The following is a 26,294-nucleotide window of genomic DNA, read 5'->3' on the forward strand; positions in this document are numbered from 1 at the left end:
GAAGGAGCGGCTTCCCCACCTCAGTCCCCGGGTGCCCCCGCCACCAGGCCTTCGAGGACATCTACATCGAACAACGCAAGGTGATCCGCACCATCCTAGAGTATGCGGACAAGGTCTTCTCTTACGTCTTTGTCCTGGAGATGCTGCTCAAGTGGGTGGCCTATGGCTTCAAGGTCTATTTCACCAACGCCTGGTGCTGGCTCGACTTCCTCATTGTGGATGTGAGTGCTCACTACAGCTGGCCCCACTTCCACTGTGCCAGAACTGCTCAAACAGCATGCTGGGCTGTACTTTACTGGGACTGGGCTTGTGCTGAGCTGGGCTTGGGGCTGGGTTGGGCTTGGACCTGGGCCTAGTGGGACTGGGGCTGGGACTAACACTTAGCTGGGGCTTGGGGCTAGGGTGGGGGCTGGGGCTGAGGCTGGAGCAGGGCGGGATTGGGCTGGGCTGGGGTTGGTATTGGGACTAGGCTGGGATTAAACTGGCCTGGGGATTGGGTCTGGGCTGGGCTTGGATCTTGATTGAGTCTGAGGATGGGCTTAGGGCTGGGGCTGGGCCTGGGGCTGGGTCAGGGCTGGACTGGGCTAGCGTGGAGCTGGGGCTGGGACTAGGCTGGGCTGCGGTTGGGTCTGGGTCTGGACTGGGCTAGGGCTCGGCTGAGGTCTGGGACTGGGCCTGGGGTTGGGCTGTGGTGGGGATGGGGACTTGGGCTGAGGCAGGGTTGGTTTGGGCTAGACTGGATGCTGGGTCTGGGTCGGGGTCTTGATCTGGGGCTGGTTCGGGCTTCCCCTGGACTGCAGCCCCATGCCCCGGGCCCCGCAGAGCCAGCTACTCTGGCCAAGATCCCTGGGTGTCCCCGGGGTCCTTGGGTGTCTTGGGGCTGTGTTCGCTGATGCAACCGGCCGACTGCCTGTTCTCTGCAGGTGTCCATCATCAGCCTTGTGGCCAACTGGTTGGGCTACTCTGAGCTGGGGGCCATCAAGTCTCTGCGGACCCTGAGGGCCCTGCGGCCGCTGAGGGCGCTGTCCAGATTTGAAGGCATGAGGGTAGGTCGTCCCCCGCCCCGGGATTTGAGACAGCAGGCCTCAGGATGAAGTGGGAAGGGGGTGGGGCTGGCAGGGGCAACTCTGAGGCTCGTCTCCCCCGCTGAAGGGTAGGGGGCGGGAGCTGGGGAAGGAAAGCGAACGGCAGCCAGGAGTCCACAGCAGGCCGGACCCCTAACAGGCCAACAGGAACGAGTCGGGACATTGGGAGGGGGGCACCGGGGGCTGCCAACTTCACAACTCACTGATCCAGATGCCCCCAACCAAGGACATACACAACTCTGTTTCCTTTTGACTTTGTCTCCTTTTGTGAGTCTCTCCGTCTCTCCCTAGCTCTCATTCCCTGGACTCTCCCATGAATTTCCCTGTGTGTGCTGAGTGTCCCACCCTAGGGTTCTCTGTCCGCAGGGAGGCTTCCTGCTGACTGAATAGTCTCTGGATCCCACATCCACCAATCATTGCAACTTACTGGGTGTGAACCACTGTGCTAAGCACTTGGGAGAGTAGAACTGAAACAAGACACCCATTCCCTACCCTCGAGAAGCTCACAATCTATTGGAGGAGAGAGGCAAAATGAATGGATGAATCAGTAGTATTTACTGACCACCTACTTATGTGCCGAGAGCAACATACTAAGTACTTGGTAGAGTATCATAGAATTAGTAGACATGATCCCCTCCCTCAAGGAATTTACAGTCTAGCAGGGGAGACAGAAACTCAAATCAATTACCGACAGAAGGAAATGATAGACTATGAAGAGATGCCCAAAGGGGACAGTGGAGTTGGAGGTGGGTACTCCAGCCAGGCAGGGCTGAGGTGGCTCAGAAATGTTCACGGGGTAGCTGGGGCAATATAAAATAAAGAGATTAGAAATTCATCGGGGAGGGCATCCTGAAGGAGATGCCTGAGTTCGGAAGGGCTTTGAAGATGGGGAGAGCTTTAATCTCTTGGCTGAGCAGTGGAGGTGGGAGGGAGTTCTAGTCAGGGGTGGGACGAATGCAAGAGGTCAGTGGCAGGAAGGATAACAGCCCAACACAGTAAATACGTTGGCTTGAGAGGAAAGGAAGGTTTGAGCTGGAGTGCAGTGGGAGAAGAGAGTAGAGCAGTGTGGGGGGGAGAGCTGATGGAGAGCTTAAAGCCAATGGTCAGGAGTTTCTTTTAGAAGGGATGGGGGCAGAGGTGCAGTGTGGGGGGTGGGGGTAGGTTACCAAAATTATTTACATTATTTACAGAGAGTGGAAGCAAGAAGATCTCACAGGAAGTAGTTCAACTATGTCAGGATGAAATCACAGGATTAGTAATTGAATATACAAATGAAAATCCAAATATAAAAATACATCTAGACATAAGAGTTGAAGATGGGAATAAAATGAAATGCACAGGGGCCAAGTAAGGCTGTTAGAGTGTCGTTCCGTGTGCGACAGAGACTGTGATCCACTTGATTAACTTGTATCTGCCTCAGAGCTTAATACAGTGCTTGGCGGTACAGAGTAAGCACTTAAATATAATAATAAAAATAATGAGTAATAGGAAGAGATGAGAAAATCAGGACCGAGATACAATTTGAAGGTGAGCTTGGAATAGTGGGTGGTTGAACCTGATGTACCAGTCAATCAATCGTATTTATTGAGCGCTTACTGTGTGCAAAGCACAGTACTAAGTGCTTGGGAGAGTACAATATAATGGAGTTGGTAGACAAGTTCTCTGCCCGTAACAAACTTGCAGTCTGGAAGGACTGACAGACATTAATATAAAATAAATAACGGATATGTATGTAAGTGCTGTGAGGTTGAGGGGAGGGGTGGATAAAGGGTGCAAATCTAAGTGCGAGAGTAATGCAGAAGGGAGCGGAAGAGGAAGTGAGGGCTTCAGGAGATGTGCTTTTGATAAGGTTGGGAAGGTGTGGAGAGTGATAATCTTCATTTATGTAGAGGGAGGGCGTTCCAGGTCAGAGGCAGGCCATGGGTGAGGGATCAGGGGTGAGAGATGAGATCGAAGTACAGTGGGATTGGGTTGGGATTGGAGGAGGGTGCGGTCTGGGTTATAGTAGGAGAACAGCAAGGTGAGTTAGGAGGGGGCACGGTGATTGAGTGCTCTAAAGTCCGTGGTAAGGAGTTTCTGTTTTGATGTGGAGGTGGATGGGCAACCGCTGGAGGTTTTTGAGGAGTGGGGAAACACGGACTGGATGTTTTTCTACGGAAATGATCCAGGCAGCAGAGTGAAGTATGGAATGAAGTGGGGAAAGACGGGAGGCAGGGAGGTCAGCGAGGAGACTGATGCAGTAATCAAGGTGGGATAGGATGAATGCTTGGATTAACATGGTAACAGTTTGGATGGTGAGGAAAGGGCTGATTTTAAAGATATTATAAATAATCTATATCTATAGATATACAATATATCACCTCCAAATCAAACAGAAACGCCTTATCTTCGGCTTTAAAGCACTCAATCGCCTCCCCGCTTCCTACCTCACCTCGCTACTCTTCTACCACAACCCAGCCCGCTCACTTGGCTCCTCTAATGCTAACCTTCTCACTGTATCTCAATCTCTTCTATCTTACCGCCAACCCTCGCCCACATCCTGCGTCTGTTCTGGAAAGCCCTCCTTCCTCAAATCTGACAGGCAATTACTCTTCCCCCCTTCAAAGATATCTCCTACAAAAGGTCTTCCCTGACTAAGCCCTCCTTTCCTCTTCTCCAACTCCCTTCTATGTTGCCGTGACTCGTTCCCTTTATTCATCCCTCCTTCCAGCCCCACAGCACTTGTGCACATATCAGTATTTTATTTATTTATATTGTCTGTCTCTCCTTCTAGACTGTAAGCTTGTTGTGGGCAGGGAATGTATCTGTTTACTGTTATATTGTACTCTCCCAAGCTATTAGTACAGTGCTCTGCGCACAGTAAGCGCTCAATAAATACGATTGAATGAAGGAATGACTACGTATGAAATATATTAATAATGTTGGTATTTGTTAAGCGCTTACTATGTGCAGAGCACTGTTCTAAGCGCTGGGGTAGATACAGGGTCATCAGGTTGTCCCACGTGAGGCTCACAGTCTTCATCCCCATTTTACAGATGAGGTAAAGATGAGGTAGAGAAGCAGCATGGCTCAGTGGAAAGAGCACAGGCTTTGGAGTCAGAGGTCATGAGTTCAAATTCCGGCTCTGCCACTTGTCAGCTGTGTGACTGTGGGCAAGTCACTTAACTTCTCTGTGCCTCAGTTCCCTCATCTGTAAAATGGGGATTAAGACTGTGAGCCCCACGTGGGACATCCTGATTCCTCTGTGTCTACCCCAGCGCTTAGAACAGTGCTTGGCACATAGTAAGCGCTTAACAAATACCAACATTATTATTATTATTAGGTAACTGAGGCCCAGAGAAGTGAAGTGACTTGCCCACAGTCACACAACTGACACGTGGCAGAGCCGGGATTCGAACCAATGATCTCTCACTCCCAAGCCCGGGCTCTTTCCACTGAGCCACGCTGCTTCTGAGGTATTATATATATTAAAAATATTAGAGTGGAAACTCCCTGTGGCTGAGGGACTGTGTTTCATGCTTCTGTTGTGTTTTCCAAATGCTTATTACAGTGCATCGCACCCAGTGGGGGCTCATTAATTAACTACATACAGTGCTTCGCACAAAGTAAACACTTAACAAATACCATCATCATTATGATTATTATTACTACTGCTTTATAAGACAGGGAGAGTTGCTACAGAGGTTTGAAGGCAGTGGTGCAGAGGGAAATAGGAGGTCACTGAAGGTTTTTGAGGAGTGGCGATGCATGGGGAGCTAAGGAATGCTTCAGGAAGACAATCGGGCAATAGATTGGAGTTGAAAGAAACTAGAGGCAGGGAGACCAGTGAGGAGGTTGGTGCGATAGTCTAGCAGTGCTGTTACAAGAGTGTGGAGCAGGGTGGTAGCTATTTGGAGAGGAAGGAGTGAGATTTTAACAGTATGATTATTGTAAGAATCAAGGATGGCCTGGAAGTTGCAGGTTTCCTCAGCAGGGAGGACAGTGATGCTTTGGACAGAGGCAATCGGACATAAAATTATTTACACGTGGGAGGAAAGAGAAAGATACAAATGGTTGTAATAAAAGATTAAAATAAATGAGTGCTAAAATGCCCCTAATGGATTGTGTATGCCTGCTGCCTCCAGTTCATTCATTCAGTTGTAATTTATTGAGCCCTTACTGTGTGCAGAGCAGTGTACTAAATGCTTGAAAAGCACAATTCAGCAACAAAGAGAGACAATTCCTGCCCACACAGGGTTTACAGCGTAGAAGGGGGGAGACAGACATCAACACAAGTAAACAGGCATCGATATAAATCAATAGAATTATAGATATGTACACATCAAAACAAGTGAACAGGCATTAATATAAATAGACTTATAGATATGTACTTTTATACACAAGTGCTGTGGGGCGGGGAGAGGGGGGTAGAGCGAAGGGAGCGAGTTGGGGTGATGCAGAGGGGAGGGGGAGCTGAGGAAGAGGGGGGATTAGTCAGGGAAGGCCTCTTGGAGGAGGTGAGCCTTCAGTAGGGCTTTGAAGGGGGGAAGTTCTTGACCCTCTGCAATCCAGTCTCTGCCCCTTCACTCCACTGAGACCGCTCTCTCCAAGGTTGCCAATGACCTCCACTTGCCAAATCTAATGTACTCTGTCCCAATCCTCCTTGCCCTTTCAATTGCCTTCGACACTGTGGATCTCCCCCTTCTATTGGAGACATTATCCAGCCTTGGCTTCACTGACCTCTCCTGTTTCTCCTCCTATCTCTCTGGCTGCTCCTTCTCAGTCTCTTTCGCAGGCTGCTCCTCTGCCTCCCACCCGTTAACAGTGGGAGCCCTTCCAGGCTCAGTTCCGGGTCCCCTCCAATTCTCCATCTATACCCACTCCCTTGGGAGCCACCCTCACGGCTTCACCTACCTCCTCTTTGCCGATGATCCCAATCTGCCTTGCTAACCCTTGACCTGTCTCCTTCTTGGCAGTCCTTCATCTCCCCCTTCTTCGAGGATTCCCACCTAAGGCTCAACACATTTAAACCTGAACTCATCTTCCTTTCCTAAACCTCTCCTCCTCCTGATTCTCCCATCACAGTTAAGAGTGCCACCGTCCTCCTCAAGTCTGCCATCTTGGCATTGTCCTCGACTGCTCCTTTTCTTCCAATCCCCATATTCAATCCATCACAAAACCCTACTGGTTCTCTCTCCACGACATTCCCAGATTCCACCCCTTCCTTCCTTTCCAAATGGTCACCACACTGGTCCAGATGCTTGACCCTGTATCTCCCCCAGCACTTAGAACAGTGCTCTGCACATAGTAAGTGCTTAACAAGTACCAACATTATTATTATTATTTTCATATCATATCTCGACTACTGCATCAGCCTCCTTGCTGACCTCCCTGCCTCCAGTCTCTCCCTTCTCCAGGCAATCCTTCACTCTGCTGCCTGGATCACTTTGCGAAAATGTCGGTCTGCATACGTCACCCCACTCCTCAGAAATCTCCAGTGGTTGCCCACCCCTCACTGCATCAAACAGAAACTTCTGACCACTGGCTTCAAGGTACCCAATCAGATCTCTCCCTCCTACTTATCCGCTCTCATCTCCCACTAAATCTCAGCTCACATTCTTTCTTCCTCTCAAGCTAACCTGCTCAATGTTACACCTCTATCTTCTCTCCTGACCTCTTGCTCACACTGGAACTGCTCACACCCTGCCTGGAACAGTGGAAGGCAGACCACTGATCTTCTCCCCTTCACAGGCTTTCTGAAGTCATCTCTCCTCCAGGAGGCCTTTCCAGATTAATATAACATGTCCCCACCTTCTTTTCCCCCAAGGGCCACTTCAGCTCTCCCATTGGGTGCTCGAGGACTCTCAAGCCCCAGAATAATAATTAATAACACTAGTTGTGTTATTAGTTAAGCATTTACCATGTGCCAAGTACCGTACTAAGAACTAGGGTAGATACAAGATCAGGTCCCACATTGGGCTCATGGCTTAAATAGGAGGGAGAACAGGTATTGTATCCCCATTTTGTAGATGAAGGAACTGAGGCACAGATAAGTGAAGTGACTTATCCAAGGTCACACAGCAGGTACGTGGCACTCAATCAGTTCATCCCCTCCTACCTTTCCTTACTAACCTCATATGACAGCCCAGCCTGTACACTTTGCTTCTCTAGCGCCAGCTTGCTCACCATGCCCCGATCTTGCCTATCTCTCCACCAACCCCTTCCCACATCTTTCTCCTAGCCTGGACCTCTCTCCCCCTCCAAATATTCCAGACGACCCTCTCCCCACTTTCAAAGCATTATTTTAAGGTCACCTCTCCTTTAAGAAGCCTTCCCTGAATAAGCTCTCCTTCTCCCTGCTCCCTCTCCCTCCTGTATCATCTATGTACTTCCATCTGTGAATTTGGGGCATTTGATATTTGCCCCACCTTCAACCCCACAGCACTTATGTACACCCCTTTAAATTTTTTATTATAAATTATTTATATTAATGGCTGTCTCCCTCTCTAGACTATAAGCTCATTGTAGGCAGGGGGATGTCTGCCAATTCTGCTATACTTGACTTTCTCAAGCACTGAGTACAGTGCTCTGCACATAGTAAGTTCTAAATAAACACTGATGATGATGAGGATGATGATGGGATTAGAACCCAATTCCTCTGACTCCCAGGACCATGCTTTTTCCACTAGACCACACTCCGTCTGAGGAAGCACTTGAGTATCTATCATTATGATCTATTACTTCCTCCTACCTAAAATTTCTGTGATGAGTTTCCCTTGCTACCCTGTAAGCTCCTTGAGGGCAGGGATCATGTTTACTAACTCTATTTTCCTCTCCCAAGCACTTTGTAGAGTGCTCTTTTCACTGTAGGTGCTTAATAAATTTCAAATTCTACCCCCACCACCTGCACTTCTGACCCCGTCCCTTTGCACCCACTCCCTTCTTACTTCCATGACCTTCATCTTCAGCTGCTCTTATTCCAAAGGCTCCTTCCCTACTGCTTTCAAACAAGCCCACGTATCTCCCATAGTAAAAAAAAATACCTTCCCTTGACCTCACAACTCCCCCCAGTGATGGCCTCATCTCCCTCTTACCATTCCTCTCCAAACTCCTTGAGAGACTTGTCTACACTCATGGCCTCCACTTCCTCTCCTCCAATTTTCTCCTCAACCCCCTCCATCTGACTTCTCACTCCACTTAAACAGTCTTCTCTAAGGTCACCAGTGATCTCCTTCTTGCCAAATCCAATGACCTCTACTTCATCCTAATCCTCCTCAACCTATTAGTTGCCTTCAACACTGTGGAACACCCCCTTCTCCTGGTAACCTTATCTAACCTTGGCTTCCCTGGCAGAGAGTGTCCTCTCCTGTACTCCTCTTATCTTTCTGGCTGCTCCTTCTCAATCACTTTCACAGACTGCCTCCCACCCTCTAATTGTGGGAGTCCTTTCCTATTCTTCATCTAACGTCTCACATTTCCTCCTGCCAACATCTCTACTTGCATGTTTCGCTGACACCTCAAACTAAGCATGTCTAAAACAGAAGGCCTCATCTTCCTACCCAATGCTTCCTCTCCCAGCTTTCCCATCACTGTAAACAACGACACAATCCTCCCTCTCTCATAAATATGTAACATTGCATTATCTTCAGCTAATCTCCCCCATTCAACCCACATAACTCAATCTGTCATGAACTCCTACTGGTTATATCTTTGCTAAAACCTACCCTTCCAAAAAAACCCATCCATCCAAACTGCTACTGTGCTGATCCAAGCACTTACTGTAACCTTCCTGGACTACTGCATCAGGCTGCTCTGTGACCTCCCTACTTCCTCTCTCTCCCCTCTTCAGTCCTTCAATCTGCTGTCCTGATCGCTTTTCTGAAAAGTGTTCAGTCCACGTCTCCCCACTCCTCGAAAACCTCTAATCGTGGCCCTTCCATTTCTACATCAAACTGCTTATCGTTGGTTTTAAGGCACTCAGGCACTCCCTCCTACGTTACCACACTAATCTTTAATTACAATCTGTCTACTTCACTCCTCTAACACCAACCGACTCCCAGTACCCTGCTTTCATCTACATCACTGTCTATCCGCTTGTCTGCTGTGTGACCTTGGGCAAGTCACTTCACTTCTTTGTGCCTCAGTTACCTCGTCTGTAAAATTGGAGTTAAGACTGTGAGCCCCATATGGGACATTCACTGTATCCAACCCGATGTGCTTGTACTCACCCAGCATTTAGAACAGTGCCTGGTGCAAAATAAGTGCTTAAAATTACCATGATTATTATTATTATTATTATTACTTGAACTGCTGATCTCATGGAGGTTCCAGTCAAGCAGAAATGATTTTCAAAGAATTCCCCCATATCAGGATGAAAGGACAGGATCAGTAATTGAGTAGATCAAAGGATGTCCAAATAAAATGATACCTCAGTGCTGAGGAAGTGTTTCAATAACGATGGAAGTGTTGAGGGGATCATCGGGTTTCTGGGGCTTGAGAATCAAGTGGAGGGGGGAATTCTGTGCAGGAGCAAGGATGTGAGCAAGGGTTCGAATAGCGGAGAGTCGAGAGGGAGAGTCTGAGAGAGGTTGGTAGAGGCAGCCGGTGAAGAGAAGAAGATGGAGAGAGTTAGCAGGAAGCCTTGGACCCAGTTGTCTAAAATTGTGCTTGCTGTGGCAGGAGGTAGGGAACATTTGGAAGATTTTAAGATGTGGAGAGATGGGTGGTAGGGTGACATTTTGGAAGGCATGTGCTTGGCATGGATTGGAGAGTGTAGGGGACAGAAACTGGAGGCAGAGAGATAAGTGAGGAGGCTGATGCAGTCTCCTGGTCAGGAGATGCCAAGTGCCTGGACTGTCTATTTGGGTTGGGAAGAAAGTGGAGGGTCCTCAAATCCCCCAAAGGGACTTTTCTTAAGTCATTAGCTGGCACCCTTCTCAGTATTATCTTCCCACACAGAGTAGACACAGCCACACACCCCTCGACCCACACACCACACATTCACATATCAAAGCTTCACACACACACACACCCTAACATGCTCACATACACTGGGCCCACACATACATATCACTCTCCCCACACATGGAACACGCTCACCTACACAGGACCACACATATACCCCAGATGCTCACCCCCAGACCTCTCACTCCATGTACTCACCTATCACAAGTGCACCCATCAACACCATAAGCTCACACACCCCTCACACCCACACACTCACCTACCATACAAGCACCCATACACACACACACTCCACACATTCTCATACCACACGCCTTCCCCCGCCAAACACACACACAAATACCATCTCCTCCTCAGTCTAAGCAACCTAGATCCTGACTGGAACTTCTCACAGAAGGCTCCCCACCACCCCACCCACCCTACACAGCCCACACAGACAGTTCTCTGAAAAAGACACTCCGTCATAGGCTACTAGTCAGGCAGCTCAGAAGCCCGGTCAAAGACAAGGTCCCAAGAGCCAGGGCTGAGGAGTAGAGTCCCAGGGGTTGAGGTCGAGTGGCAGGGACGGAGGGACAGAGATCCAGGAGGAGGATACCTGGAACTGGGGCTGAGGAACAGGGGTCCAGGGGCAAGGGATCCAGGGGTTGGGGTTGAGGGGCAGGGGCTAATGGACAGAATCCCAGGGGGAAGGTCCCAGAAGGTGAGGCTGAGGAATAGGAGTGCAGAGGCAGGGTCCCACGGTTGGGCTGAGGGACAGGGGCCCAGGGACAGGGTCTCAGGGGCAGAGGTGTGCTTGGACCAAGTGGTGGATTCTGGCCCCAGCCTTCAGCCACCTGAAGCCACACTTTCTGGTGCCTCTGTGTTGGTGGGGAGATGGCGTAATGTGCGGATGCTGCCTCTTCCTTTCTAAAGAAAGAGAATCGCTGAGAAACAGCAGCTGCTCGTGCAGCTCCAGTGACCCCAGGAGTCTGGGACTTCCCCACAGTGAGAGGCACGGGCAGGGGAGAGGGCAGAATGGGGTAGGAGGGGTTAATGAGGTAGAGTCGGAGCCAGGCATATTGTGGGGAAGGGGCATGAGTTGGGGAGGAGTAGGAGCAGCGGAAATGGTATTTACTGAGTGCCCTCAGGGGACAATCCACTGAACTGAGCCCTAGGGAAAGTGTAACAGAATGCCTGAGACACTTCCACTGATACCAAGGAGCTTCAACTCTAACAGGGGGTGGCAGAGAAAAAGTAATCAGAATAAATAGTTGACCGTACAATTGATTATTTACGTCAGTTAATCATTCCTATTGAGCGCTTACTATGTGCAGAGCACTGGGTTAAGTGCTTGGGAGAGTACAAAATAACAATAAACAGAAACATTCCCTGCCCACAATGAGCTTTCTATCTAGAGTGGGAGACAGACATTAATATAAATAAGGAAGCCCACCTGTTGTGCTTGGGGACCTGCGGTCAGACTACCTGCCTTCTGAGAACTTAAAATCTACCTCGGGGGAGGGAGAAAGAAGCCCCATGGAAAATACCCCACCTATCCAGAAAAAGAGATGGGCTTCCCACTTCAGTATTTAACCCCTAAGAGCACTGAGCCAAAATCTTTCAATTCCGCCTCATCTTTTATTCTTGTCGAGCCCAAGCAACCGATCGTCACCCTTGAGATGATATCCAACTGGTTTTTTAAAGATCACTAGGGTCCGGAGGGATCTGGATTGAGGTTTTCAGAAATGACTGAAGAGGTGGTGGGGTAAGGGTATGGAAATCGGAAACGGCCAAAAAAACCTGAAATATTCAGATACCAGATAGCAGAGAAAACAATACGCATCTTGGTACTTGGAAGTCTGACATGTATACCCAAGGACTGATGAAGGTAGACACCAAGCACTGTCCTAAGTGCTGGGTAGATACAGTACAAACATGGCACAGACTGTCTAAGGGGGAGCGAGAACAGATATTTAATCCCAATTCTAGAGATGAGGAAACTGATGCATTGAGAAGTTAGGTGGTTTTTCCTAGGTCACACAGCAGGCAAATAGTAGAGCTGGGATTAGGACCCAGGTCTCAAGACACCAAGGCACAGCTGAAGTTCCTTTTTAGGCCACCCTGCATCCGCTAGAGATGATTTTCTGATTACTCCATATGAACATTTTCTTATGTCTCTGTCTCCCAATACAGTGTAGGTAGGGCATGTGTCTCTTCTTGCTGTTGGACTATCCCAAGTGCTTAGTAATCAATTTGATCAACAAATAAATAAGTCATATTTATTGAGTGCTTACTCTGTCCAGAGCACTGTACTAAGAGCTTGGCAGAGTACAATATAACAGATTATATAGAGAGAAAAACAACATGGTCCAGTGGATAGAGCACAGGTCTGGAAGTCAAAAGGACCTGGGTCTAATCCCAGTTGACTGGTCTGCTGTGTGACCTTGGAAAAGTCACTTCACTTCTCTATCTCTTGGTTACCTCATCTGTAAAGTAGGGATTAAGACTGTGAGTCCCATGTAGGACATGGATACCTGATTACCTTGTATCTACCCTGGTGCTAAGTACAATTCCTTGAACATAGGAAGTACTTAACAAATACCACTAAAACAAAACAACAACAGAAAAGCAGATTGGTAGGCAGATTGGTTCCCTGCCCACAGTGAGCTTACAGTAAAGAGGGGGAGACAGACATTATTAGAAATACATAAATTAAGGATAGGTACATAAGTGCTCTGGGGCTGAGGGAGGGTTGAATAAAGGGTGCAAATCCCAGTCCAAGGATGATGCAAAAGGGAGTGTGAGAAGAAGAAATGAGGGTTTAGACGGGGAAGGCCTCTTGAAGGAGATGTGCCTTCAATAAGGCTTTGAAGGTGGGGAGAGTGATCGTCTGTAGGATATGAGAAGGGAGGGCGCTCCAGGCCCGAGGCAGGACGTGATCTAGGGGTTGGCAGCGAGATAGATGAGACTGCGGTACAATAAGTAGGTTGGCATTAGAGGAGCAAAGTATGCAGGCTGGTTTTTAATAGGAAATCAGTGACATAAGGTAGAAGGGGTCAAGGTGATTGAGTGCTTTAAATCAAACAATCAGTCAATCATATTTATTGAGTGCTTACTGTGTGCAGAGCACTGTATTAGGTGGTTGGGAACGTACAATACAACAGAGTTTGAGGGGGAAGATGAGTTCTAATTTGGACATGTTATATTCGAGATGTTGGCCGGACAATCAGCTAGAGATGTCCCGAAGGCAGGAGAAAATGTGAGACAGCAGAGTAGGAGATAAATGAGGGCTGGAGATGTAGATTTGGGAATCATCCACATAGAGGGGGGAGTTGAAGCTATGAGAGGGAATGAGTTCTCCAAAGGAGTGGGTGTGAAGGGAGGGACTAGAAGAGGACCCAGAACTGAGCCTTGAGGGACTCTCACAGTTAGGGGTTGGGAGGTAGGGGACTAAAAAAATACTGTGCCCTCTACTGTCACCACCACCACCACTAGCAAAACTACCGCTGCTAATATGGGGTTGCTATGACTCGGGGAGTTGGGCCAGAGGCCCTGGAAGGGAGGACAGAGTTATCATGGCTCCCGTGGATCAGAGAGCAAAGATAGGAGAAGTGGCCTGGTGTAGTGGCTAAACCATGGGCCTGGGAGTCAGAAGGTCTTGGGTTCTAATCTCAGGTTGGTTATTATTCCCCCGCCCCTCAGCCCAGGTGGCCAGTCGCCCCCCACCCCCGGCCCCAGCGATGGGTCTGCCTGAATCTCTGTGGGAAGAGATGAGACAGAGACAGGTTGTGGGGGACTCCCTTCCGCGCCCCCTGCCCGCAGCTCCTACGCCCTGGCCTTTCCAGGAGTCGCAGACAGGGGAGTGGAGCGGGAGTCCTGAGGGTTCCCAGCTGCGTGACCCGTGATCTGTGACCCCGGGCCCTCGGGGCCACCTCCCGGGGCTGCAGGTGGTGGTGAACGCGCTGCTGGGGGCCATCCCGTCCATCATGAACGTGCTGTTGGTCTGCCTCATCTTCTGGCTCATCTTCAGCATCATGGGGGTCAACCTGTTTGCCGGCAAATACTACCGCTGCATTAACACCACCACCTCTGAAGTACTGCCCCTCAGCGTGGTCAACAACTACTCAGACTGCATGCGGCTGCTGCCCACTGGGGAGGTGCGCTGGGTCAACGTCAAGGTCAACTTCGACAATGTGGGCCTCGGCTACCTGTCCCTGCTGCAGGTGGTGAGTGCAGGCACCCCAGCTGGGCCAACTCCTCTCCATCCCATCCCCAGTCCCCAGTCCCCTTCAGCACAGCCTGCGATTCTCCTGGTCAGTGGCAGCAGAACCCTCAGAGGAACACTGGGCTGGCTGTCACCCTGAACACATATCATCATGGTTGGGGTGGACCATCCCATGCCCTAACTCTCTCTTTTATTACATTTTATGGTATTTGTTAAGTGCACACTATGTGTCGAGTACTGTTCTAAGCACTGGGTGGGTTAATCAGGCCAGATATAGTCCCTGTCCCACATGGGGCTCACAGTCTAAGTAGGAGGGAGAATAGATATTGAATCCCTAATCTCTCCCATCTCCATCCCTGTCATTCCCTCATTGACCCAGGATGGATCATCTCCCACCCGCACTGTCCCCTCTACATCCTTAATGCTTCCCTGTAACCCAGCATGACCATCCAGCACTCCTAACTCTCTCCTCTCTATTCCCTTCCCTCAAATTAGCCCTAATGACTTTTCACCATCTGCAAAGTTCTTCTTAAACAATCAGTCATATTTATTGACCTGCTCCTACTGGGTGCAGAGGACTGTGCACTTGGTAGAGTTCAACAGAGGTGAAAGACAGCCTCCACTTCCCCTTTGCCACCCCAGCTGCTCTGGGCATTGACTTTTGACTCCCATATCATGGCTCCTGCCCCTCCCTGGCCCCTTGTTCCATAAGTTAGAGTCAACAAGTCACCTAAGTGGCAGGGACAGGGCGGGACCCCTGCATGGATGAACCTGAGGGTGCAGAAAGGAGCAGGGCACTGGGGAAATGGCGGATTGTCCTTCAGCATGGAGCTCCAGTGAGAGAGAAATTGTGCTCTGACCAGGAGAAAAGGATGATATTCTGGGTGGGGAGGGGCTGCACCCTGGCATGGCGGGCCTTGGCCAGAGGATGGTGGCGGAGGGGTGCTGTAGCCCCAGAGGCCCCGTCCTAACTGGCACTCTGGCTGCCCACAGGCCACCTTCAAAGGCTGGATGGACATCATGTATGCCGCCGTGGACTCCCGCGAGGTGAGGGGCTTCCAGCTGCCAGTGGTGGTGGAAGCAGGGCCCTACGAGTCAGCTCCCCAGCCTTCCCTGGTTTCTAGGAACTCCTGGCCACCAGCCAGAGGGTTTTGGCCATCCCTGGGCCTCATAGGATTGAGCAGGGATGGACTAGCGGCCTTGGACCTTTGTGATCCTTGACCCTTCCCCAGTAACAAGCCTGGGCAACCTTGGGGCACGGAGGGAACAGGGGGTGGTTAGGATTGGAGGGTGGTGGTAGGAGGGGGAGTTTCACACTCTGCATACTCTCCCTGCCTCAGATCGAGGAACAGCCCGAGTATGAGATAAACCTCTACATGTACATCTACTTCGTCATCTTCATCATCTTTGGGGCCTTTTTCACTCTCAACCTCTTCATCGGCGTTATCATCGACAACTTCAACCAGCAGAAGAAGAAGATAAGTCTCCTCCCTGACCCCTAACTAAGGATCATAGTGAAATTTGTAGTATTTAGGTGCTTTCTACGTGCCAAGTACTGTGCTTAAGCACTGGCATTAATACAAGATGATCAGGTCAGACAGCCTCTACCCCCACATGGGGGTCACAGTCAAAGGGGGAGAGAGAGCAGGTACTGAAGCCCTGATTTTCAGATGAGGAAACTGAAGCATTGAGCAATCAAGCGACTTCCCCCAAATCACACAGCACTATCCCTGGCTCCTGTGGAGGAGTGGAGAGGGTACTGGGCAGGGAGGGGAAGTGGGCTAGGTCTGCCCTGAGGGCTGGGGTCTCTCAGGTCAGGAGCACTTGGGAGGGGCAAGGAAATGGGAAGAGGGGACAGGGAGAAAAGGGGCAGGCAGAATCTGAGACTGCCGGCGCACCTCATCTCACAGAGCGCATGTTGGTCCGATTCCCTCTGGTAACTCTCCTCTCCCAGAGAATATTTTGCCCCTGGCAGACACCCCTCCTGTGTAAAACACAAGGCCCAGTACTCAGTTTCCCCCCAGCCACAATACTCCTATGTAGAACCCCTCCACGCACCTTGCCACCCTCCCACCCCAGTATAACATGTCCCCGGTATAATGCATGCCCTCAGGTTAGAAGGGATCTCTGGGGGTGGGGGGGTGTTGTCTAGCACAGGGTGATGTTGTTGGGGTAGATGGATCTAGGGACCTGGACTTCTTTAAAGCACTCAATCACCTTGCCACCTCCTACCTATGGACCCAGCTCCGTCTGTGTGTTCATCTGCTCGGGGGAGGCTGGACTCAACTCTGTGTGTCCATCAGCCTGGAGGAGGCTGGACCCAGCTCCTTCTGCATCCTTAGGCCTGGGGGAGGCTGCACCCAGCTTTCTCTGTTTGCCTAACTGGCTGGGAGACAGGCTGGGGTTTTAGGCTGTTTGGGCATGTGCCTGCTAACTGCAAGGGGTTTTGGTGCTAAAAGAGAGTGGATGGGGGAGAGGGCATGAGTTGGGGGTGCTGGGGCTGGGTTCCCCAGCTCACCTGGCTTTTCTGCTGCACTTTGGGGGGAAGGACATCTTCATGACGGAGGAGCAGAAGAAATACTACAACGCCATGAAGAAGCTCGGCTCCAAGAAACCCCAGAAGCCCATTCCTCGGCCTCAGGTATGCCCCAGGAGGTGATGGAAGCTTCCTCTCTCTATCTCTGGGAAGCTCCCAGGAATGCCTCACCCCTCCCTGGACCCACACCGAGGATCTGAGCAATGGAGAACCTCCCCTCTCTGGCTGCCCCTGCCGAGACCCTAGAATCAATCAGTCAATGGTATTTCTTTCAATCAATCAATCAATCAATCAGGGGTATTTATTAGGGGTTTATTATGTACCGAGCACTATACTAAGCCCTGGGAAGAGTACAAAAAAAAGAATTAGCAGACATATTTCCTGCCCATAACGAGTTTACAGTCCTAGACAGAAAGATGTTGATATGGATAAATAAGTACTTTATCATATATAAAGATATCGACATAAGTGCTTTGAGGTTGGGGATGGAACTGGGAGTCAGAAGGTAATGGGTTCTAATCCTGATTTACCAATTATCTGATGGGTGGCCTTGGGGAAGTCCCTTAACTTCTCTGTCTCAGTTACCTCATCTGTAAACTGGGGATTGAGACTGTGAGCCCCATGTGCGATGGGGACTGTGTCCAACCCAATTTACTTGTATCCAGCGCTTAGTACAGTGCCTGGCACATAGTAAGCACTTAACAAAAACCACAATTATTATTATTATTATTATCAAATGTCCAAAAGGTCACGGATCCAAAGGCATAGGCAACACAGAAGGGAGAGTGAGACAGGGAAAAGAGGGCTTAATCCGGGAAGACCTCTTGGAGATGTGACCTTAATGATGCTTTGGTGGGGTAAAGAGTGGTGGTCTGGCATATATGGAGGGGGAGGGAGTTACAGGTTAGGGGAAGGACATGGGACAAGGGTTGGCGGTGTGATAGACAAGATTGGGACACGGGGAGTAACGGAGTGGAGCGGAGTGTGTGGGCCGAGCTGTAGTACGTCAGTGCGGTGACGTAAGATGGGGCTAGTTGAAGGAGTGCTTTAAAGCCGATGGTAAGGAGTTTGATGAAGAGGTAGATGGCAGCCACTGGAAGTTCCTGAGGAGTGGGAAGACCTAGACTGAATGTTTTTGTTGACAGAGAATTCGTGCAGCAAAGTGAAGTATGGACTGAAATGGGGAGAAACAGGAGGCTGGGAGGTCAACGAGGAGGCAAATGCAATAGTCAAGGAGGGACGGGATAAGTGCTTGGATTAATTAACCTTGGTAGCAGTATGGAAGGAGAGGAAAGGGCAGATTTTAGCCATGCTGTGAAGGTAGAAACGACAGGATTTGGTGACAGATTGAATATGTAGGGGTAATGAGAGAGATGAGTTGAGAATAATGCCAAGGTTACAGACTTGTGAGACAGGGAGAACAGTGGTGTTGACTACCGTTATGGGGAAGGATGGGGTTTGGGTGGGAAGATAAGGAGTTTGGTTTTGGACATGTTTAATTTGAGGTCTCAGCAGGACATCCAGGTAGATGTGTCTTGAAGGCGGGAGGAAATTAGAGATTGCAGGGAAGGAGAGAGGTCAGGGCTGGAGATGTAGATTTATCGAGCCCTTATTGGGTGCAGAGTCTTGTGTTTAGTGCTTGGAGAGTATGATTCAACAGAGTTGGTAGACATGTTCCTTGCCCACTAGGTGTTCTAGTGGGGGAGACAGAAATTAAAATAAATTACAGATGCAAAGAGACCCCCAGAGCAGGCTGGGCCACATGGAAATGCTGAGGGTCCAGAATACCAAGAGACCCTCGCTCCTTTCTCAGAAGAGTCCAAGCTGCAGAGTGACCCGCAGAGTGGGCCTGACCACAGAAAGGCCTGGGAGGTCCAGGCATCACAGAGGCTCCCAGAGGGGTCCGGACCACAGAGTGACCCCCTCCCCAACACTGAAATCCCCGATTGTACCGAGCTCAGAGAAAGCTCAGATAATCCTGGGCCTAGCTTTGTCCTATAGGTCAGATTGGCGCAGACCACATTTTTACCCTCCTACCTCCTCGGCCTGTCCCTCCCCTCTCCCTTCCCCCCACCTTTGCTCTCCTCCACCACCCAAACGAACAGACTGTTCCTGCCGCAGAGATGCAGGGGGTAGAGGCCAGTGTGCACAGTCCATTTCCCCTTGGGTGACCAGAAACTTTCTCTCTCTTTCTTCTGGCTGTGTGTGCTGTGCTTTCCTGTCACTGTACCTGTCTGCTGCCCCCAACCTCCCTACACCTTGGCCCCTTCCTCTCTCTGCCCCCCATCCCCACTGCTGTTTGTCCCCTGATCCCCTCTGCCCACCCTTGCCGGCTATAGAACAAGATTCAGGGGATGGTGTATGACTTTGTGACCAAGCAGGTGTTTGATATCACAATCATGGTGCTGATCTGCCTCAACATGGTCACCATGATGGTGGAGACAGATGACCAGAGTCAGCTCAAAATCGACATCCTCTACAACATCAACATGGTCTTCATCATCATCTTCACGGGCGAATGCGTGCTCAAGATGTTCGCGCTGCGGCAGTACTACTTTACTGTCGGCTGGAACATCTTCGACTTTGTCGTGGTCATCCTATCAATCGCGGGTGAGTGGTGGAGACGGTCCATGGGGGCGGCTGCTCCCGCAGCGGGCCGGACGAAGGGCAGCTGCAGCCTCCCTCGGGGGTCTGGGTGGGCAGGTGGATAGGTGGGCACGTGGGCTGTTAAGGGGAGCCCCTTGAGGATTGGCTTAACAAATGCCATACAACAAAAAAGTTCTCGGGTGGCTCAAGTCCAGATGCCTGGAGTAGGAGCTGCCTCCCTGGCTGCCGGCAGGACCCCCCTCCAGTCCTCCTCCTCACACCCTCATCTCCGTGCTGGACCAGGCCTACAGCACGGGGTCCCCAGTCTCCCTCCAGGCCCTTCCCTCCCTGTCCGCCTTTGGTCTGGGGCCGCAGGTCAGGGGTCTGGCCATCTTCCAAAATGGGGCCACAGCTCAGGCACATCCCTTCTCCAGGCCCATTTCCCACTTCAGGTCTACCTCCACCAGGCCCGTCCCCACTCTAGACCCATCCCCCCATTCAGCCCCATCCTCCCATCCAAGCCCATCCTCCCTCCAGACCCATCCTCATAACAAGCCCATCCCCTGCCCCAGACCCATCTCCCCTCAACGACTGTCCCCCTCCAGACCCATTCCCTCTCCAAGCCCATTCCCCATCCAGGCCCATCTCCACTCCAGACCTGTCTCCACTCCAGGCCCATGCCCCCTCCAGGCCTGTGTCCTCTGCAGGCCCATCCACCCACCAGGCCCATCTGTCTCCAGGCCTGACCCACCTCCAGGCCCATCACCCCATCCAGGACCATCCTCCCAACCAGGCACATCCCCACAGCCAGGCCCATCCTCCCTCAAGAGTCAAGCCACCCATTCCAGACCCATGCCTCCTCTGGGCCCATACTCTTTACAGGCCCCTCCCTGCTCCAGGCCCATCTTCCCTCCAAGCCCGCCCCTCCCCGTAGGCCCATCATCCTGCAGGCCCATTATTCTCCAGGCCCTCTCCCCTTCCAGGCCCATCCCTTCCTCTTGGCCCATCCTCACACCACACTCATCCCCTATCCAGGCCTATCCCCCCTTCAGGCCCATCTTCCCATTCAGGTCAGTACCCCTCCAGGCCTGGACCCCTCCAGACTCATCACTCTTCCAGGCCCATCCATCTTCCTGTCTCATTCCCGCCTCTAGGCCTGTCTCCTAGCCCACTCTCCTGGCCCATCTCTCCTCCAGGCCCATCTCTCCTCCAGGTCCAACCTCACTCCAGGCCCGTCCCCTCCTCCAGGCCTGTTCCCTCCTCCAGGCCCATCCTCTACCCTGGCCGGTCCCCCCTCCAGACCCATCCACACCTCCAGGCCCATCCCCCCTTTCTGGCCAAACCACTTCCAGGGCCGTCCCCCTTCCAGGCTCATTCTTCTCCAGGCCAGTCTCCCCAGTCCCTGCTCCAGGTCCATCCCATCTCCAGGCCCATTCTGACTCTAGACCCATTCCCTCTCTTGGCCCATTCCCCCTCCAGGCGCATCTCCTCTCCAGAACCATCCTCCCTTCTGGATTCGCCACCTCCAGGCCCGTCCCCTCCTCTAGGCCCAGCCCCTCTCCAGGCCCTTCCCCACTCCAGGCCCAGCCCCACACTAGTCTCATCCCCCCTCCAGGCCCATTCTCCCATTCAGACCCATCCCCCCGTCCAGGTCTATCCCCATCCAACCGAGTCGCCAACCACAGGCCCATTCCCACCTCCTGGTCCATCTCCTCTCCAAGCTTGTGTCCCAGTCCAGCGCCATCCCTCCACCAGGCTTATCCTCCCTCCAAGTCTGTCCCCTCCTCCGGACCTATTCCCCCCTCCAGGCCCATCCCCCCTCCAGACCCAGCCCCCCTCCAAGCCCATCCCCTCTCCAGGCCCATCCCCTATCCTGGCCGGTCCCTGCTCTGGGCCCATCCACACCTCCAGGCCCCCTACAGGTCCATTCTCCAGTCCAGGCCCATCCCCTCTCCAGTCCTATCCTCCCTCCAGGCCGATCCCCCCTCGGGCCCATTCCCCCTCCAAGCCCATCCCTCCAGCCCCATCTCTCTACCCACAGGCCTAGCCCTCTCGGACCTGATCCAGAAGTACTTTGTGTCACCCACGCTCTTCCGGGTGATCCGCCTGGCGAGGATTGGACGCGTGCTACGGCTGATCCGTGGAGCCAAGGGCATCCGGACGCTGCTGTTCGCCCTGATGATGTCACTGCCGGCCCTGTTCAACATCGGTCTGCTGCTCTTCCTGGTCATGTTCATCTACTCCATCTTCGGCATGTCAAACTTCGGCTACGTCCGGCACGAGTCCGGAATTGATGACATCTTCAACTTCGAGACCTTCGGCAACAGCATGATCTGCCTGTTCCAGATCACCACTTCGGCCGGCTGGGACGGGCTCCTGAACCCCGTGCTCAACAGCGGCCCCCCGGACTGCGACCCCACTCTGGAGCACCCGGGCAGCCCCGTCCGGGGTGACTGCGGGAACCCCTCCATGGGCATCTGCTTCTTCTGCAGCTATATCATCATCTCCTTCCTGATCGTGGTCAACATGTACATCGCCATCATCCTGGAGAACTTCGGTGTGGCCACGGAGGAGAGCACTGAGCCTCTGAGCGAGGACGACTTCGAGATGTTCTATGAGACCTGGGAGAAGTTCGACCCTGACGCCACCCAGTTCATCACCTACGACCGCCTCTCTGACTTCGTGGACACGCTGCAGGAGCCACTGCGCTTGGCCAAGCCCAACCGGATCAAGCTAGTCACGCTAGACCTGCCCATGGTGCCCGGAGACAAAATCCATTGCCTGGACATCCTGTTCGCCCTGACCAAGGAGGTGCTGGGCGACTCAGGAGAGATGGACGCCCTGAAGCAGACCATGGAGGAGAAGTTCATGGCAGCCAACCCATCCAAGGTGTCCTACGAACCCATCACCACCACCCTGCGACGCAAACACGAGGAGGTGTGCGCCACCAAGATCCAGCGGGCCTACCGCCGGCACCTGCTCAAACGCTCCGTCAAGCAGGCTTCCCACCTCTACCGGCAGCAGCAGGACGGGGCCGAGAACACCGAGGCCCCCGAGACCGAGGGACTCATCGCCGACGCCATGAGCAGGATGTATGGGCCCGGGGGACCCCCGGAGGAGCCTGCCCCTGGCCCCGCTGCTCCCCCTGTGGCAGAGGGACGGGGGGAGCGCAGGGGTCATCTGGGGGTCATGGAGTCCCTCGTCTGAAGGTCTGGGGATAGACATTCCCCTGCTCCGCCCCACTTGGGGCTGGGTCCCCTCCCTCCGGCCAGACTGCAGGCTTAGAAGTGTGAGCACACCACGCTGGGGCTACCGGGGGTAGAGACCAGGGTGGACGCTGGAGATGGAGGCCGGGACGGAGTGGAGTTTGGGGCTAGAGGCCGGGAATGGATATCGGGGGTGGAGGCCGGGGGAGGACCCCAGCTGGGCCACTGTTCCTGGGCCAGCTGAGGTCGGGAGCTTTGGGCTCTCACGTTTGACATGAAATGTCCATCCACCTCGGGGAAAAGTTGGGTGAGTTTCAGATGAGCTGTCTGGGAACAGCCCCAAGCCCGCTGGTCCTGCTGGCCTGGCTGGTCCTCTTCCTCTGCCCTCCCTACCCTCCGGCTCCTGCCCAACGTTTCATGGCCACTAGGTCTCATTGTTTTCTGGGAGGTGCCGCTCCTCGGGGCCGGGGTGTCCGAAGGGCACAGTTGAGGCCCCAAGAGACCCAACCTTCTGTCGGAGCAGCTGACCACCTTCTCATCCCAAGCCAAGACTGCTCCCCGCCTGCCTCCCCAGAGCCCAGATTGTCCCACCTCTCGTCTCCATCCCTCCCATCCCTCCTGCTCCCCTGTCCAAGTGGGAGGTCAAGTTCACTGCCTCGGACTCCTTTGGGCTCGTTGCCCCTGGCTAGATGAGTCCTCGGGGACAACGCTGAGCCTTGCAACTCACGTTTCGCTAGCCAAAGCGGCCTCTCCCACAGAGGCAGGAGAAGCAGGAGAAGCAATCAGGAGCAGAGCCCCAGGCCGGACCGTTGGAGAAACGGGCTATCCATCTCTCAGAACGTGACAAGTCAGGAGCGGCGGGAGGCGCAGTGCCAGGCTGTGGCCCCGGGGGCGGGGATGGACATTGGGTACTTCTGAAAGTCATTTTTTATGGAATCTCCTGGCTCTGACTGTGCGTTCGTCTGTTGCATCTGGGGCTCCTGTGGCCCCGTGGCTTCCCAATACATCAGAGCTGAAGTGTGGAGTTGGTTCTTAGCCGCTGGGCTGGGGAGAGTACTGCTAAGTGCTGGGGAAGAATCCACAGGTGGGATTTAGATATAATCCCTGTCTCTTGGGGCCTCACACTCTGAAAATTAAAAGGGGGAGGGGGATCGGTGACAGACTCACAAGCAGAGACAAAACACAAAATTAAGACAACAGAAAGACCAAAGCAAAGGTCATCAGGGCACTGTGGCAGGAGGAGCAGGATTATAGGATGGGTTCACGATCTCAACTGCAGCTACTCCAACAGCAGTTGCCCAGGTTCTCCCGAGGTTCGGTGGTGATAGTGCCAGACCACGGTGGCTTTTCTTGATCCTGACAGGGTGGTGAGAGGTGGGCTGGGATGGAGATTCCTTCATGGTACGGAGGAGATCCTGTCTGCGATCCTGGCGGGGGGAGCATGGTGGACCGCTGCTGGAGGAAGATGCTGAGGATCCTGGATGTCACGGATAGAAGGCAGTAGGTTTCCAGAGGGTTGCTCGGCCTTCTAGGGTCAAAGAACCAGGGAGGCATCTTGAAACTGCAGGCGTCTAGTGGAGAGAGGTCCGGGGTGCGATCTGCAGCGGCCTCGGTCCACACAGCTGGCATGCGCCAGGGGTGCTCCCGGAGGACGCACGAGTGGCCGTGTGGTGGAGAGAGGCCCGGGAGGTGATGCGGAGGTGTGGACGTGGGAGCAGGAGGAGCGGAGAGCTGGGAGAGTCAGTTAATCATATTTATTGAGCACTTACTGTGTGCAGAACACTGTACTAAGTGCTTGGGAAAGTACAGTATCACAACAAACAGACATTCCCTGCTCCCAACAAGCTTACGGCCTAGAGAAGCAGCGTGGTTTAGTGGAAAGAGCACGGGCTTGGGAGTTAGAGGTCGGGGGTTCTAATCCCGGCTCCGCCACTTATCAGCTGTGTGACTTTGGGCCAGTCACTTAACTTCTCCAGGCCTCAGTGACTTCATCTGTAAAATGGAGATTAAGACTGTGAGCCCCACATGGGACAACCTGATTCCCTTGTCTACTTAAAACAGTGCTTGGCACATAGTAAGCATTTAAAAAATTCCATCACTATTATTATTATTATTAGAAGGGGAGATGGACAGTAATATAAATAAGTAAATAACAGATACAGGGAGAAGTTGGAAAGAGTTTGGGAAGGGAGCAAGCGTCCAGGGGGATAAGGTGGCGGCCTTCCCAGGTATCGACCCTCCTCCCCAGCCTGTCCCTTGAACAACTGCTCCTGATCCAGGAGAGCCCTCGCCTGACACAGGCCACACAGGCCCAAGGGCACCACTATCGTCAACACACCGGGGCCTCCTGACCCTGGCGTCCTCATTAATGGGGGCTGGAGACGATCTACCTCCCTTCTGAGCTCAGTGGGGAATGTGTCCGCTGGTCAAAGAGCAGACGGCAGGGCAGGGGGGCGGCTGGGCGATCAGATGGCAGGTTGGCGGGGTGGGCGGGCAGCCGGGGCCGTTGATGGGACAGTCTGTGGTTCAAAGCTCGGTCCCTGGCTGATATCTTCACGGAGCTGTGATGGAGACTTCAACCAACCCTCCCCCAGCCTGAGACAGAATTGGGGCTCCCCCCGGCCCTTGAGCCAACAGCCCCAGGTTGCTGTCTCTGCCCCACAACTCCAGTCGTAGGGGTAGGAGGCTGGGGCAGAGCTGGGCCTGGGGGGTAGGATCGGAGCATGGGTGGGTCTAGGCTGGGGAGAGCTGGGGGCTGAAGCCTGGGGTTGAGAGTGGGGTTGGGGTTTGGGGCAGGACAGACTGGAGGCAGGGTTGGGACCCGGAGTGCGGTGGAAGTAGGCTGGCTCTGGGCTGGGATTGCAAATGGGGACTTGGGGCTGAGGCTGAGCTGGAGTCAGATTGAGGTCGGAGGTGGGACTGAGAGTTTGATTGAGGTCGGCTGGGGCTGGGGCTAGGGTTGGGGCTGAGGCTGGAGCTGGACAGGAATCAAGGTTGGGACCTAGAGTTGGGTTGAGGTGGGCTGGGCTGGGGCAAGGGTTGAGACAGGCCTGGAGTTTGACTGGGGGCTTGGGGCTGAGGCTGGAGCCGGCCTGGGGTCAGGGTTGGGACCTAGAGTCGGGTGGAGGTGGGCTGGGGCTGGGGCTGGGCTGGAAGTGCCAGGGCGGGAGGAGGAGATGAGGAAGCCCAGGTCTGCCCAGCCACCCAGGGGATGTCCTCGGTGATTACACCCTGCCCTGGGGGAAACATCTCCTCGCCCTTGGCTTGGTCCCTCAGCAGGCAGAGGGATCCAGTCCTGACTTTCCAGACTCCTGTTTTGGAGGAAAGGCCGGATGGTGGGTGGCAGGGGAGATGTGGTGGTTAGAGGGAGGGTGAGAAGGGAAGAGGAGAGCAAAAGGGACCCTAGCTGGATGGGGTGAGGGGCCACAGGTGACAGCCTGGAGGGGATGAGGGGATGAGGGGATGAGAGAGGGTATGGGCAGAGGGGCCCAGTTAGGGGGTGTTCCCCATCTCCCTTCCTCAGAGGGCTCAGGGGCAGTGGCCCCCCAGGACCCCCACTACCCAACTTCTTCTTTTTCGCCCTGTTTCTGGTGAGTGATCTCACGGAAACACCGGAACAACAAAACATTCAAAACAAGAGCTCTGGGCCCTGAAGCGTGAGGCCTGGTTACCTTCCTGCCTCCCTCCCCTCCACCTGCCTTGTCTGCCTGTCTGGGTCTCTCTCTATCTCGCTC

General features: G+C 53.0%; 1 protein-coding gene across 1 annotated transcript in view; it reads left to right on the top strand.

Annotated features, from left to right (window-relative positions):
- Nucleotides 1-22,561, top strand: part of SCN4A (sodium voltage-gated channel alpha subunit 4) — a 70,461-nt gene extending 47,900 nt beyond the window's left edge. The window contains exons 18-25 of the mRNA XM_029075282.1: nucleotides 48-221; nucleotides 924-1,046; nucleotides 13,955-14,233; nucleotides 15,226-15,279; nucleotides 15,573-15,710; nucleotides 16,769-16,873; nucleotides 19,108-19,378; nucleotides 21,396-22,561. Of these exons, the coding sequence (XP_028931115.1) occupies nucleotides 48-221; nucleotides 924-1,046; nucleotides 13,955-14,233; nucleotides 15,226-15,279; nucleotides 15,573-15,710; nucleotides 16,769-16,873; nucleotides 19,108-19,378; nucleotides 21,396-22,561 (2,310 nt within the window). The remainder of the gene's footprint in view (nucleotides 1-47; nucleotides 222-923; nucleotides 1,047-13,954; nucleotides 14,234-15,225; nucleotides 15,280-15,572; nucleotides 15,711-16,768; nucleotides 16,874-19,107; nucleotides 19,379-21,395) is intronic.
- The last annotated feature ends 3,733 nt before the right edge of the window (nucleotides 22,562-26,294 follow it).

The sequence above is a fragment of the Ornithorhynchus anatinus genome, chromosome 11 (assembly GCF_004115215.2).
Source record: "Ornithorhynchus anatinus isolate Pmale09 chromosome 11, mOrnAna1.pri.v4, whole genome shotgun sequence".
NCBI lineage: Eukaryota > Metazoa > Chordata > Mammalia > Monotremata > Ornithorhynchidae > Ornithorhynchus > Ornithorhynchus anatinus.